At 45.4% G+C, this 15,606-nt stretch overlaps 1 protein-coding gene across 1 annotated transcript in view; it reads right to left on the bottom strand.

Moving 5' to 3' along the window:
* The window catches only part of LOC126235383 (protein gooseberry-like), a 257,204-nt gene that overhangs the window by 30,882 nt on the left and 210,716 nt on the right, over window positions 1-15,606 (bottom strand). The window contains exon 7 of the mRNA XM_049944106.1: window positions 15,336-15,470. Coding sequence (XP_049800063.1) covers window positions 15,336-15,470 — 135 coding nt within the window. The remainder of the gene's footprint in view (window positions 1-15,335; window positions 15,471-15,606) is intronic.

The following is a 15,606-nucleotide window of genomic DNA, read 5'->3' as shown; positions in this document are numbered from 1 at the left end:
TGAGCTTTTTTTGAGCATATTAGACTGTTATTTGAAACTCCATCTCTGTTTAGCACGAGAAGATGGCAATAATTGTTACTTGCTGACATAACCTGCCATTTGGACCCAGATATCAAGCTGTTCTGCGGAGGATTAATCTCTCATGATCAATGATAGGAGAAACTGAAGAGACATGAAAAAGGTGTCTTTGTCATTGACATAATTTTTTTTATGAACGAAGCATTTCGATGTTTTTCACGCCCATCTTCAGGTGTATGTAACAGATTTCTACATCAATGTATTTGCACTGTTGCTAAGCATATTTAGTGTATGTGAAATTATTCAGAGGATGACACTGAACTAATGTTTTCATTCCGCGAGTAAGAAATTTACAAACCTTTCATTTATCGCAGTAAGGCTCTAGTGTCAGTCCACGAGTGGATGGAGAATTAGTTCACGGTGACCAATCACATACTCATAATTACGACCCACGTGTAAATGTGGAACGCTTGTCACTGATTGTCAATAGGGAATGTATTATAATCTCGATGCCGATAAAAAGTTAAATAGAAAGAAAAAGACAATATATCGATGTCAGGAAATTTATATTTTTTGTTGTACCAAAACTTTTGCTACATAAGTCAAAGAATAAGTAACCTTATTTGTCAACAAGGAATGAGCGTTCAGACAAGAAGAGCGGCCATGTGCAGTTGCGTAAAGCTAGTGAAAAATGGCGGTCCGGAGTTGACTGTCAGTGTGAACAATCACTCACGAAAACATCTTTCACAAGGCGAGAACCTGCAAATTAGGGATTTATTGTTGTACACGAATGAGGAAAAATACCAGTGAATCAAGTTTCGTACTCGGCTGTAAAAGTTCACTTGCTTATTCTTCACTCTATCGTCCAAAGGTAACATGTCGTCTTACTGCTGTTCGTAACAGTTAAGCAAACATGATTAATAACAATACGTGAATTTTGCGATGGGAAGACATATATAGTTTCGTCAGTGGAAAGACTTCCACACGGCAATCGCGTATTTTTGTACACATAATTCGTCAAATCTGATGACTGTATAGCTTTTAAGTGTCGAAAGAAAATGCAGTCTTTATGAACCTCACGTGACTGGGCAGCTTTGCCCATATGATATTACGTGTTACTTACGGCAGAGATACATCTGTGATAAATTATGCATAATATACATCTGTAACTACGATGGTTATTGTTATGTTTGCCAGGTTGTCTTTCCAAATAACGTTTAGAGTCCACGCATCAAATTACACTTTCGTTCGGTCGGTGCTGTTCATAAATCTGACTCTAAAACTCAGGCTGAAGTGAATGAGTTTTCTCTGGGCATACTTCTTTCGAAATTTCGAAGTACAGATTTTACCAGCGTCGTAAAAGTGACTGATCCTCACAAAATATAAGGCAGCGACTGCGGACGACATATGAGAACTAATGAATTTCCTCGACTACTGGACAAAGTATAGGTTCGGCTTGAACACGAGAAAATTACAGGCTGCATTAATTAAATTTCGTCGAAATGGTCCGTAGACCTCCCTCGTTTCAATTACTGGCTATATATTTAATTACTCAGTGCCGGCTTATTATCTCGAGCTGTTATAGCCTCTGGCAGAATTTCCCGCCGCAGCTCCAGACGTTTTTCTCTCCTTTCGCCGCTCCAGGGCAGACCACGAAGATGAGTCTATATTTCACGACCGGGAGACATCTTCCTCTGACTGCTGTGCGACCTGGTATTACTTTTCGCAGGGCGCCTCCCGCTGCATGATAGTGTTCATTAATGTCACATCAATTAGGAGTATGTGTCAACCACAAGTTGCGGCCGCCGTGCTATTAGCATATTTCCTGTGCGGCCAGATTTCTGGCTAATAACTCGACGGGTTAATTATGTGCATTGCAGAATTGAGTTTATGAAGGCGATTACTGGCCCGTTAATTACGCAGTGCCCAGCAAGACGCTGTACTTTCTGGCAGCGGCTGTATAATTACGAACCGCCCATGTCGCCACAGATGCGTCTATTCTGCAAGGCGCAGAAACGCGCGCTACCCGAGTTTCCAAAAATACCGGCCCCGCCCTCTAAAGGCAGGTGGACTGCACAGGTACGTAAAACGCCACAACGGTAAGTGTAGGAACAGTCCTTACGAGAATCTGAAATGAGTGGTCAGGTATTATTATCGAGTGTATTGTCTGCGCTGTCACAGGAAACGTGACTTCAATGTGTGTGTAAAAGCTCTGTGAACGGACTCGTATTAGGAGCGGGAAAAACCGGATGGCTAAATCCAATACCATTATTTTAGTTCCCAATAACCGCTATTTTGCGGTATTTGTTTGTTCTCGGTTATAACAGGTTTTTTTCCATTTTTTTACCAATAACAGGGTAAAATTCCGGCATATCAATATGCCTTAGCTGCAGTGCTAAAATTTTTGTCTTAAAAAAAATCTTGTTTCTAAAAAAGCGAGTAATTTCTATTCCTAAAATTTCCACTGCTCTGAAATACTGGATTATTATATAAATTTTATATAAGAACGCCCACAGCTAGAAACCAGCTATAAATACGTGATATAAGAGTATAAGAATCGGTACAACATTGTACAGACAAAAATGCACCTGTTGCTGTGTGATGTGGCCAACTAGACGGTACGCCTCTACGTGGAGAGCGCAAGACTTGTCCCTACGCGGTCTGTACAGTAGTTTCTCGCTGTCATCCTTGGACATCGGCTGTATTGCAGAATGGCGCTACCCCTAGTTAGGAAGGATTTTACGAAATGTGGTAGCAAAGAAATACAATGTTCCATTTGTATTAAAAGATTACAGGCCGGACGAGGCACAACAAACTTGTGACATCAAATAATTCTAAAACATCCACATTCTTCATAGGAAGAGAAGGAAAATTTGATTCACATGCCAATAATTTTACCGACGTGCTATAAACACGAGAGAGTAACTGAAGCCGCAATTTTGAGGTTGCTTAATGATGAAAAATTGATATCATCTCAAAAATGACGATGCAGGAAAGTCATCAACTCTTTCGCTCTCGCTGTCACCACGCCCGTCTCCTTCACCTTTACAATCTTAGCTGGAAACAAAGAGCTCGATTTCTGCCGCAGCCGTAACTACATATCGATCGTGATCTACTCTTTCACCTTCATTAGAATTTTTCAATCTTTGATTGAAATCTACTCTTATTGCTGAACGTTACAACAATAAAGAAACCGAAAATCAGTTATATCTGAAACTTGTTATTTTGAGCGGTTTTTTTACTCAGTTTAAACTGGAGACGAAAGGAACTGGCGTAACCGAAAACTGTTGTTTCAGCGATAACCGCCATCTCTGACTCGTATCTAAGCACACCCGATAAACATTAGACAACCCCCGGCATACATCGCGCTATTACCGTGCCTCGCCGCCTCTGGCCTTTATAATGGTGTCATTCCAGCGACGAAGGGTGTCCCCAACTTCCTCCAGGTATTCCACATGGGGCTGCAGCCACTCATTGGCAATTAGATCCTGGAAACTACCAATCAGCTACGTTTCACCCGCTATTCGAAACAGTCGAAGGAGGAAAGGAAGATCAGGGTTTAAGGTCCCATCGAAAACCAGATCACTAAAGACAGGACACAAGCTGCAATTGTTGCTAGGATGGAGACGGGAATTGGTCGTGCACTTTCAAAGGAACCTTCTCAATATTTGTCGAGAGCGACATGGGGAAATCACGGAGAATTTAAATTTGGATGGCTGGATGTTGATTTGAACCATCTTCCTCCCTAGTGCGAGTATAGTGCGCTGACCACGGCGGCACATTGCTCGGTCGGGGCAATCTAGGTGTGATTGGGTGTCCGAGTACTCATCATACGTGGAAACTACGCATGTAGCGATTTGAGAATGGCTGTTGTTATCTTGGAAGACGAGAGTGTGCAAAGCACACTAGTCATGAAGATTTAGAAGAAAGAACATAACTTGGTCACAGATGATACTGAAACATTTGTCATTTCGATTTGCAGCTCCTTGTGTTTTTCGTATCTGCAGTTAAAATTGTTGGATGTAAGGTCCGCCAGTTATGCAAAACACTGTTTTTTCTCAAGTTCCCAAATTAATTTCAGCACCTCTGCGCCCTCATCAGTGGGTTTCTGTTTTATTTAGTCTGTAATGTGAACATTTATACTAAATGATTACAAAATTACGGAAATATTTAGTTCGAGCAACAATTTTTTTCTTTTAGTTAATACCTTTACATTGGGTTTGCATGGTTTTGCAAGACCACTTGAGCATTATTTTTTACAGGTAGTTTGTCATCTGCAACCAAACGATGTTGATGATAAATTTTGGTGGGAGTTAACCTATCATTTTATGCTCTAAACGTAACTTAGTTTTTCACTTGGTTAGGACCCCAAACAGAAAAATACTCAGGAACGATTTTACGCACTGTTTCATTTAGGTTGACCAGGTTGGAGCCTTTTGGCCATCTCTTACAGAGAACGAGGATATATATATATATATATATATATATATATATATATATATATATATATATATATATATATAAGACTACTGCCGGCCGCGGTGGTCTCGCGGTTCTAGGCGCGCAGTCCGGAACCGCTCGACTGCTACGGTCGCAGGTTCGAATCCTGCCTCGGGCATGGATGTGTGTGATGTCCTTAGGTTAGTTAGTTTTAAGTAGTTCTAAGTTCTAGGGGACTGATGACCACAGATGTTAAGTCCCATAGTGCTCAGAGCCATTTGAACCATATATATAAGACTACTATACTTTATCTTAGTTGTTGAGTTAAATACGGGTGTTATATTATCACGATGATACAATTACCAAAGCAAGTAATAATAGTAACAGACATTAATCATAATACACTGCTGGCCACCGTAAATGCAACACCCTGAAGGAAGCATCCGAATCAAGTTAAATTTACACCATGGGTTTGCAGCGATGAGATATGCAACTGATTAGAATTTCAGCGCAGACGCATATCACGCGCGCCTGTGGCGCCACCTCATAGCGCCATTTAAGGCTTGGCGATTTCGACGAGTGTACGTTCGGCACGTGTGTTTACCTTGTGGTTGTTTCACAAGACGATCAGTTATGCCTCGTAGACAACAGCGAACATCTTTTGATCAAGTATCCGAGTTCGACAGAGGAAGGATAGTGGCTTACCGAGATTGTGGATTATCATACAGAGAAATCGCTAGTCGTGTTGGACGAAACCAAACAACTGTAATGCGGATATGTGACCGTTGGATGCAGGAGGGTACGACGGACCGACGTGGTCGATCGCATTCACCTCGGTGTACCACTGCACGTGCTGATGGGCAAATTGTGCGCATGGCAGTGACGGATCGCTCAGTGACATCCCGAACCATAGCACAGCACATTGCGTCTGTAACGCATCATCCAGTGTCTGCGCGTACCATTCGACGCCGTTTACAGCAGAGTGGTCTGTCCGCAAGACGTCCATTGCTTCGTCTACCATTGACGCAGAACCACAGACGTCTCCGTCGCCAATGGCGAGATGACAGACGGATGTGGACGGCAGAATGGAATGACGTTGTCTTTACTGACGAGGCACGCTTCTGTCTGCAGCACCACGATGGTCGGATTCGAGTGTGAAGACACCGTGGAGAGAGGATGCTGGACAGTTGCATTATGCACCGCCACACTGGTCTTGCACCGGGTTTTATGGTATGGGGAGGTATTGGATATTACTCTCGCACGCCTCTAGTACGCATTGCCGGTACTTTAAATAGCCGGCGCTACATATCCGAGGTGCTGGAGCCAGTTGTCCTTCCTTACCTTCAGGGCTCGGCCACAGCCATATTTCAACAGGATAATGCGCGACCACACGTGGCACGCATTGTCCAAAGGTTCTTCGTCAATAACCAGATTGAATTGCTTCCCTGGCCGGCTCGCTCTCCGGATCTTTCGCCGATAGAAAACATTTGGTCCATGGTTGCTCAACGAGTGACCCAGATTACATCCCCAGCTGCCACAGCAGATGATCTTTGGCAACGTGTGGAAGCTGCTTGGGCTGCTGTACCCCAGGAACACATCCAACGTCTCTTTGACTCAATGCCGAGACGTGTGGCAGCGGTGATCTCCAACTCTGGCTACTGATTCTGGCAGGAACCACATGTCACAGACGTCTGTAAACGTAATCATTTGATACTTGGTCAACATGTTATCTACAAAATAAATCTTGTTGTGCTACCTCTTGTCTTTCTTGGTGTTGCGTTTAAGGTGGCCAGCAGTGTAATAATTAGTTTAGCACATCTGAAACGATATTCAACAGCGTCAGAAACAGAATCGACATTAATAGAGGAAAAGACTGAGTTGGCAGTGACAGGGACTGTTGTGGAAGAGCAGGCTGTTGCAGTAGAGAACACTGTTCGGAAGCGTAGGGTGGTAAGGTGCTCCGAGCTGAAGTGGGGTAGGAAGATGGGGTAGGGTTCAGACAGAGTGAGCTGGAGACACGTATGTGGAACAGACAGCTATTGTGATCGTTTACTGCTTTTTGAGGGTGAAAAGGAGCGTAATTTCTCCATGACTTTGAGGAAGATGTTCTACAGTCGTGTTCCTGATACATAAAATGATTTTGAGAAGATGGCTGTGTTATTATGTAATGGTACAGAAAGAATTTGCTTTACTGAAATCAATTGTTTCACATATGGTTTTCAGACAGAAATTTTGAAGTGATTTATTTAAGATATGAACTACACTTCCACAGAATTCACCCAACAAATATAACTATTCCACTCACTCTCCCTACTACTGTTTTTATGTGCTCAGTCCATTTCGTTTTGCTTCGTAGTGTTTACATCTAGCTACTTAATCGGTGTGCCATGCATTACAACATTACCATTATTACTACAACATTATATACATCTTATTGCACTATCTTGCATTGCTGGAAATACTGTGCCAGTCTCTCTCTTGATACTAATGAAAACTAGCAAGCCACTCTGTCGATGCCTTGAATAGACAGAACGCACCGTTATCAGGGTGCTATCGAGATGGACAGCAAATCACACAGAAAGTTTTTGTGAGCGTGCTGTTCGCGGTCGTTAGGCGTGCAGCTCCGCGACCGCACGCGCGTGGGCACGGGCGGTGTGGCCCCGACTAGCCACGTGGGGCGGCTAATGAAGGCGACGTGCTAATTACCGCTGCAGCTTCAAAGGCGCCGCCGCGGCCAGCGATTACCTGGCACGCCTCACGTCACCTTTCAATATTCTCTCCTGGCGCGGCCCACGGACCGATAACTCTTCCCGGGCCTCCGTGGACCGCACATCCACCATAAAGCGTGCTTTGCACGTCTCATCCACGAGTCCGAAAACTTTCCGACATATTTTATCGCTGCGACACGTATACCGCTACTCCAAGGTGTAGTGGCTATTTTTGTTCAGTTTTACACTACTGGCCATTAAAATTGCTACACCATGAAGAAATGCAGATGATAAACGGGTATTCATTGGACAAATATATTATACTAGAACTGACATGTATTTACATTTTCGCGCAATTTGGGTGCATAGATCCTGAGAAATCAGTACCCAGAAAAAAACACCTCTGGACGTAGTAACGGCCTTGATACGTCTGGGCATAGAGTCACACAGAGCTTGGATGGCGTGTACAGGTGCAGCTGCCCATGCAGCTTCAACACGATACCACAGTTCATCAAGAGTAGTGACTAGCGTATTGTGACGAGGCAATTGCTCGGACACCATTTACCAGACGTTTTCAATTGGTGAGAGATCTGGAAAATGTGCTGGCCAGGGCAACAGCCGAACATTTACTGTATCCAGAAAGGCCCGTACAGGACCTGCAACATGCGGTCGTGCATTATCCTGCTGTAATGTAGGGTTTCGCAAATGTCGAATGAAGGGTAGAGCCACTGGTCGTAACACATCTGAAATGTAACGTCCACTGTTCAAAGTACCGTCAATGCGAACAAGAGGTGACCGAGACGTGGGAACAATGGCACCCCATACCAGCACGCCGGGTTATACGCCAGTATGGCGATGACGAATACACGCTTCCAATGTGCGTTCACCGGGATATCGCCAAACACGGATGCGACCGTCATGATGCTGTAAACAGAACCTGGATTCATCCGAAAAAAGGACGTTTTGGCATTCGTGCACCCAGGTTCGTCGTTGAGTACACCATCGCAGGCGCTCCTATCTGTGATGCAGCGTCAAGGGTAACCGCAGCCATGGTCTCCGAGCTGATAGTCCATGCTGCTGCAAACGTCGTCGAACTGTTCGTGCAGATGGTTGTTGTCTTGCAAACGTCCCCATCTGTTGACTCAGGGATCGAGACGTGGCTGCACGATCCGTTACAGCCATGCGGATAAGATGCCTATCATCTCGACTGCTAGTGATACGAGACCGTTGGGATCCAGCACGGCGTTCCGTATTACCCTCCTGAACCCACCTATTCCATATTCTGCTAATAGTCATTCGATCTCGACAAACGCGAGCAGCAATGTCGCGATACGATAAACCGCAATCGCGATAGGCTACAATCCGACCTTTATCAAAGTCGGAAACGTGATGGTACGCATTTCTCCTCCATACTCGAGGCATCACAACAACGTTTCACCAGGCAACGCCGGTCTACTGCTGTTTGTGTATGAGAAATCTGTTGGAAACTTTCCTCATGTCAGCACGTTGTAGGTGTCGCCACCGGCGCCAACCTTGTGTGAATGCTGTGAAAAGCTAATCATTTGCATATTACAGCATCTTCTTCCAGTCGGTTAAATTTCGCGTCTGTAGCACGTCATCTTCGTGGTGTAGCAGTTTTAATGGCCAGTAGTGTATTAACATCATAATGGTTGGAGAATAGAAATAGGCTTATCCGGTCCGTCCTTGAAATCGGCTAACACGTCTTTCACTTCTAACAATCTTTTGTGCATGAAAGTGATTTCACACTGTGTAGATCTTTCAGCAACTAACCAGTCGGCCCTGTTCTCAATATAGAGACAGTGAAGGACATACGGCATTTTATCGAGACTCTGTAAAGGGAAATACAAAACCTCAATCAAGATACAACGGATATGGCGTGGAGAAAGTCAGTGAAGTCAAATGGAGGGAAGATAAGTGTTTCTGGCAAGACGAACGTAAGATAATATCAACAGAAGCAGTAAATGGTGTATCGGGAGGGGATTCGTCGTGGACAGGAAGGTACAGCAAGTGTGATTTACTACGAACAGTTCCGTGATCGGATTGTTTTCATCAGAATCGATGACAAACTAACGACGGCAACAATAGTAAAGGGAAATGAAACGCCAATAATCACGGATGGTTGGAACTTGGTAGTAGGGGAAGGAGTTGAAGAGAGAGTTACGGGAGAATATGGGCCCGATAGTAGAAATGAGTGAGAACAAAGACTCAGTTTTGCGATAAAATTCGGCTAGTAATAGCGAATACACTGTTCAAAATTAACAGGAGGAAAAAGTACACTTGGAAAAGGCCCAGGGGCAAGAGAAAATTCCAGCTACCATGCCGGTCGAAGTGGCCGAGCGGTTCTAGGCGCTACAGTCTGGAGCCGCGCGACTGTTACGGTCGCAGATTCGAATCCTGCCTTGGGTATGGATGTGTGTGATGTCCTTAGGTTAGTTAGGTTTAAGTAGTTCTAAGTTCTAAGGGACTGATGACCTCAGCAGTTAAGTCCCATAGTGCTCAGAGCCATTTGAACAATTTGAACCAGCTACCATACGTCATGGTCAGACAGTGATTCCGAGATCATATACTAGACTGTAAAGCATCAATAAAAAAAAAAGAAATATGCGTCGGAAGGATTGATTCAGCATACAGTCAAAACGTATTTGATGAAATTGAAAGTAAAGGCGCCGACAATAAGACTGTAAGAGGAATTACACTGTTGCACGCAGTGGATGAGTGGAAAGAGTACAATGAAGGCTTCTACGAGGGGAAGAAACTGTCTGATGAAGTGATAGAAGAACAAATGGGTATCGATATGGGAGGGATACACTATGTGATTAAAAAATTACCGGACACTCCCTGAAACATACGTTTTTCATATTATGTGCATTGTGCTGCCATCTAGTGTCAGGTACTCCATATCAGCGACCTCAGTAGTCACTAGACATCGTGAGAAAGCAGAATAGGGCGCTCCACGGAACGAACGGACTTCGACCGTGGTCAAGTGATTGGGTGTCACTTGTGTCATACGTCTGTACGCGAAATTTAAACACTCCTAAATATCCCTAGGTACACTCTTTTTGATGTGATAGTGAAGTCGAAACGTTGAGGGCAAATTATGGAGTGGGTGGCACCATATGAGTCAAAAGTCTGAAGACCGAGAAAAAAGGAGCCATACTTACAATAATTTTCATACTTACAGAGGTACGAGCAGAAGTAACGCTTTACGGGCGGGTTGTGACAGTGCATGAGACCTCAGTCGGCAAGGTCCGCAAAACGCAAGGTATCCGTTTCGAAACCAGGTCCAGCAGCCTGTTGCAACCTCCTACGGAGATTCAAAATTCTACTAAATGAGCCATCAGACAACGCTTCACTGTTCGTCATGAAGCTTCAGTCTGCCACTTCTCTAAACATCATAGTTTTAATTTTCCAGAAAGTTCAACTGGAATCCTGATTGACACACATGCTTTCCTGGTGTCGGCTTGGCATTGCCATTTTAATTGGAAGTAAAAGCACCTACTACAAGAAGGGCAAGCAGGAGAATGATCTTGATTCGAAACTGAAGCTTATGAAAGCACACCTCACACGGGAATGATTTTCGTCAGATATGTCCGTACACCAACACAGATCGCGTCCGTTGGAAGTTTATGCGTTCATTGTGAGCGTGAGATGGCGGGTGAACAATTCGTTCGGCGATCAGCTCCACGCCGGTTGCAATAGCGGAGAGCGCGTGAATACGGCCAGATGCTCATTCAGCAGTCCGCTGGAGCAGGTCGCACTGGAATACAAAGGCGGACGTGACACGACGATAATTTAAAGGCGTGTTGTGTATTCTCTGCAGTGCGGTAAGATATGCGGTGTCACGTGTTTTGTGTAGCGTCTGAATGTTTGTTTTTATAAAGCCCCTCATGGACACGTTACAGTCAGAAAAGATATACTGAGAGCCCAGCAGAGCCTCTGTGTTACGATAACACGATGCCTTACGCCTCACTGTTACTGGAAGCCGTGCCAAGACTGCATGCTATTTTTATACTCATGTAAAGTAGTTCGCATGTGGTATTTCTCTCACCGTTCTAGTTTTCAACAAATTCTACGGCCTTCATATCAAGTTCGATACAGGGTGTTTCTCGATTTCGTATCAGATATCACACGTAATTTTGCTTTCGGGGAGAAGGTTCCTTTAATCAGGGCTTCCTTACAGTCAAACGCTAAGGCTTTCTCGATATACATAAACTCACGGGACGAAATAGTCACGAACAATAGAGAACACACTGAACGCTTTGTAGCGCCGTAGTTATTGTAGAACTGTTAACAGCTGCCAACATGAATAATGTAGTAGTATATATCCTCGGTGTAGCAAAACAGCCTAAATCAATAAAGCAAAAAATATGACTAATATACTATGTGATGCTACTGTATGTGGTGTTGTTCGATGAATACACGAACGTCGCCTGCAGAAATTACAGGTAATTTGTGAAGGAGAAATTCTATTCGATTTTTATATTTCCAGCAGTTTAATATTTAACGTAAAATATTTACAGATACACCAGTGTTCTTCGGCAGATACCTGCGGTCGTATCTAACAGTTGTAGGCAGTGAGGTCAGAACAGAGTAGCCTTGCGGGAGACTTACTCGTCCGAGTCGGAAATATTCGGCGGAAAAAAAGTAAATAGAGTTTTGGGTGTAAGTAAGTAGGATAAGGATTGAAAATGACAATGGAAGAACACAGTTTTTTTCCTTTTATTAAAAATGTAACTCTACAACTCAGTGAGTTGTTACAGAAAATAACACAGGGACAGTTTTTAGACCAACAAAGAAAATAAGCCAAGCCTTCAGATCTATAATGGATAGAAAAGGATAGAAGCCCTTCTCCGTGGGCGTGCAGGGTACTTACTTGCATCAAGATCTATACTGGAACTATAGAGAGAAGCGTGAATATAGAAGTCTGAAGGAAAGCCTTTGTCGACTATGGAAGGAAGATTCAAATGACTCTGAGCACTAGGGACTTAACATCTGAGGTCATCAGTCCCCTACAACTTAGAAGTACGTAAACCTAACTAACCTAAGGACATCACACACATCCATGCCCGATGCAGGATTCAAACCTGCGACCGTAGCAGTCGCGGGGTTCTGGAATGAAGCGCCTAGAACCGCTCGGTCACCGCCGCCGGCTGGGGGAAGGAAGAATGGTTCAAATGGTTCAAATGGCTCTGAGCACTATGGGACTTAACATCTGAGGTCATCAGTCGCCTAGAACTTAGAACTAAACCTAACTAACCTAAGGACATCACACACATCCATGCCCGAGGCAGGATTCGAACCTGCGACCGTAGCGGTCGCTCGGCTCCAGACTGTAGAGCATAGAACCGCACGGCCACTCCGGCCGGCGGGAAAGGAAGAGAAATCAGTTGTTGAATAACACGCTCTTTAGTCAGCAGATTACGGTGTGAGGTTTTCCGAAACCAAAATTTTGTCTACTATGATGAATTACTCTCAAGGGCTGTAAGAGGAGCGAGCGGAATACATAAGAATAGCGACAGTTTTAACACAACTGAAGATGCCATAGATAGTAGCTCCACAGAATCGACAGATAATCTTTGGCAGATGACAGCTCGATAGTTAAGTTTCATCTTTGATAAGTATTACCTCTGCCATTTTCCAGATAGTTATGTCTCTCTCTGACGTCCGACCCGTCAGTCGGCAAGACTCAAAGCAACCAGGAGCACCTCTGACGGACGACAACCATACAGTGTGGAAGCTTCACCAGCAATTACGACAACCAGTCGTGAAAGCGTTCACTGTGCGAAGTATGCAACTTAGATGGACGCCACTCACCTAGCAGCTCACCGGTTAAGTGCAGCAGAATAACCGTGTTTCTAAAGTTTCAGCCTACTTCTGCTTGGTTCAATATTGATATTTATCGTGTATTTTGCGATCAATGTGGTTCTCTTAAAGAAAGGCGCCCCATAAAATCTTTATAATGCTATCATTTTAGATACGAAATTTTAGTCGTTTTTTTCAGTTAGCTATTTGGCTGTACAGAAAAAGAGAATTCATCCGCAACTATGGATATGGAAATGAGCGTTTGGCGTCAATGGCCGGGAGGCCACTGACTGGGCAGGTCTTATTGCATTCGACGCCACATTGGGCGACCTGCGCACCGGATGGGGATGAAATGATGATGAAGACAACAGAACACCCAGTCGCTGAGCGGAAAATCTCCGACCCAGCTCGGAATCCAACCCGGGCCGCTTAGGACGGCAGTTTTTTATTACAGAGGCCAACCAGCTCTGTGACCGAACACGCTTAGTTACCGTGCCGGCGCCCATTCAACTATCGGGCCACGACATCCGTAACTATGAGAGGCGTTCACTAAGTAATGCAATACATTTTTTCTTGCCCAATTTCAGTTGAAAAAATTCGTAATTTATTGTGGGAGATCATGGAATATTCTTGCATCAGTCCCTATAGTTTCGTGAAATTCCGATAGGTGGCGGAGCTATCCGTAGCCTTAAAAATAGCGTCTGAACGGAGAAACGTTCCAAGCAGAGCTTTCATTGAGGTCCTGTTGGCGGAAAACCAGAGCATCGCAGATATTCTGAGGTGCTCAGAATGTCTACGGCAGTGAACAAAGGCACGGTGAGTCGTTGGGCGAGGCGTCTGTCATCATCCGAAAATGGTAGCCCAGAACTGTCCGATCTCCCACGTGCCGGCCGGCCGCATACAGCTGTTATTCCTGCGGTGTTGGGGCGTGCAGACACTCTGATTGGAGGTTACTGAAGGATCACAACCGAACACCTCGCTGCGCAGCTATGTTCACTGTTGACAGTGCTGGTAGACACGTCCACCGGCTGGTATATGCCCTCTGGGTTCCTGGCAGGCTAACAGCAGACCATAAGAGCAACACAGGACCTTCTGTGCAGAATTGCTTGCGCGTTATGAAGTTCATCGCGACAATTTTTTGTCGAACAATGGCGATGCAAGGGTTTATCACTTCGAACTGGAAACAAAACGGCAATCCTTAGAGTTGTGCCACACCACCTCTCGTCCGAAGAAAAAGTTCAAAGCCGCACCCTCAGCCGCTAAAGTCATGGCGACGGTCTTCTGGGACTCTGAAGGGGATATTCTGTTTGATGTCCTCCCTCATGGTGCAACGATCAACTCTGAAATGTATTGTGCTACGCTCAGGAAACTGAAGAAACGACTTGAGCGTGTTCCACGCCACAAAATTGCATACCAGCTTCTTCTCCATGACAATGCAAGGCCTCACTCAAGTCTACGCATTCGAGAGGAGCGCACAAAATTTCATTAGGCTGTTCTTCGTTACCCACCCTAAAACTAGGATCTCAGTCCTTCCGGTTTCCATCTGTTTGGTCCAATGTAGGATGTACTCCGCGAGAAGCAATACGTGGATGATGGGGAGGTTATTGATGCAGCGAGATGTTGGCTCCGACTTCGGCAAGCAGAGTGGTATCATGCGTGCATAGAGGCCTTCTCAGCAAGGAGACGTGAGGCCGTGACATTGAACGGAGGTTATGTTGGAAAACAGGGTTTTGTAACCAACAGAATGGGGAATAATACCGTGTATTGGAATCCTGAATAATACCAACCTAGAATGAAATTTTCACTCTACAGCGGAGTGTGCGCTGATATGAAACTTCCTGGCAGATTAAAACTGTGTGCCGGACCGAGACTCGAACTCGGGACCTTTGCCTTTCGCGGGCAAGAGCCCTACCGACTGAGCCATGTCTCCGCAATATCCTTTCTTTCAGGAGTGCTAGTTCTGCAAGGTTCGCAGGAGAGCTTCTGTAAAGTTTGGAAGGTAGGAGACGAGGTACTGGCAGAAGTACAGCTGTGAGGACGGGGCGTGAGTCGTGCTTGGGTAGCTCAGTCGGTAAAGCACTTGCCCGCGAAAGGCAAAGGTCCCGAGTTCGAATCTCGGTCCGGCACACAGTTTTAATAAAACCAACCTGTTTTCAGAAAAGAAAATGTCTTGCGTTCCTTATTAAAAGCCCCTCATATTGATTAGCGTGAAAAATACTATGTAATTTTTTCGACGTCTTTCAGCATTATCTGTGTGTCGTTAGATTTTCTGTTCATACGGAACAGTCAGCCTGTATTTCAAAGTGATTTAGCAACAGCGCAGCCGCAAGGAGAGGCGTGGTTTACCTGTAGTTGTCGGGCCAGCAGGCGGCGGCCGCGGCGGCGGCGGCCGACACCTCCTGCTTGGTTTGCACGGGCTGCGGGTGCTGGGGGTGCGGCCGCGTCCAGGGCGACGCCTGGCAGTGCTGCGCTGCGGCGCCGCTCCCGGCGCCGTGGTAGCCGCCGAACTGCGCCACCGCGGCGCCGCCGCCCGCCGCCTGCGCCACGCCGCCCACGCCGACGCCGCCGCCCACGCCGCCCCCGGCCACGGCCGCCGCCGCAGCCGCCTCGGCCGCTG

Source organism: Schistocerca nitens, chromosome 2 (assembly GCF_023898315.1).
Source record: "Schistocerca nitens isolate TAMUIC-IGC-003100 chromosome 2, iqSchNite1.1, whole genome shotgun sequence".
NCBI lineage: Eukaryota > Metazoa > Arthropoda > Insecta > Orthoptera > Acrididae > Schistocerca > Schistocerca nitens.
Note: the sequence above shows the minus strand (reverse complement) of the source record. Positions and strands in the feature narration are given on the sequence as shown.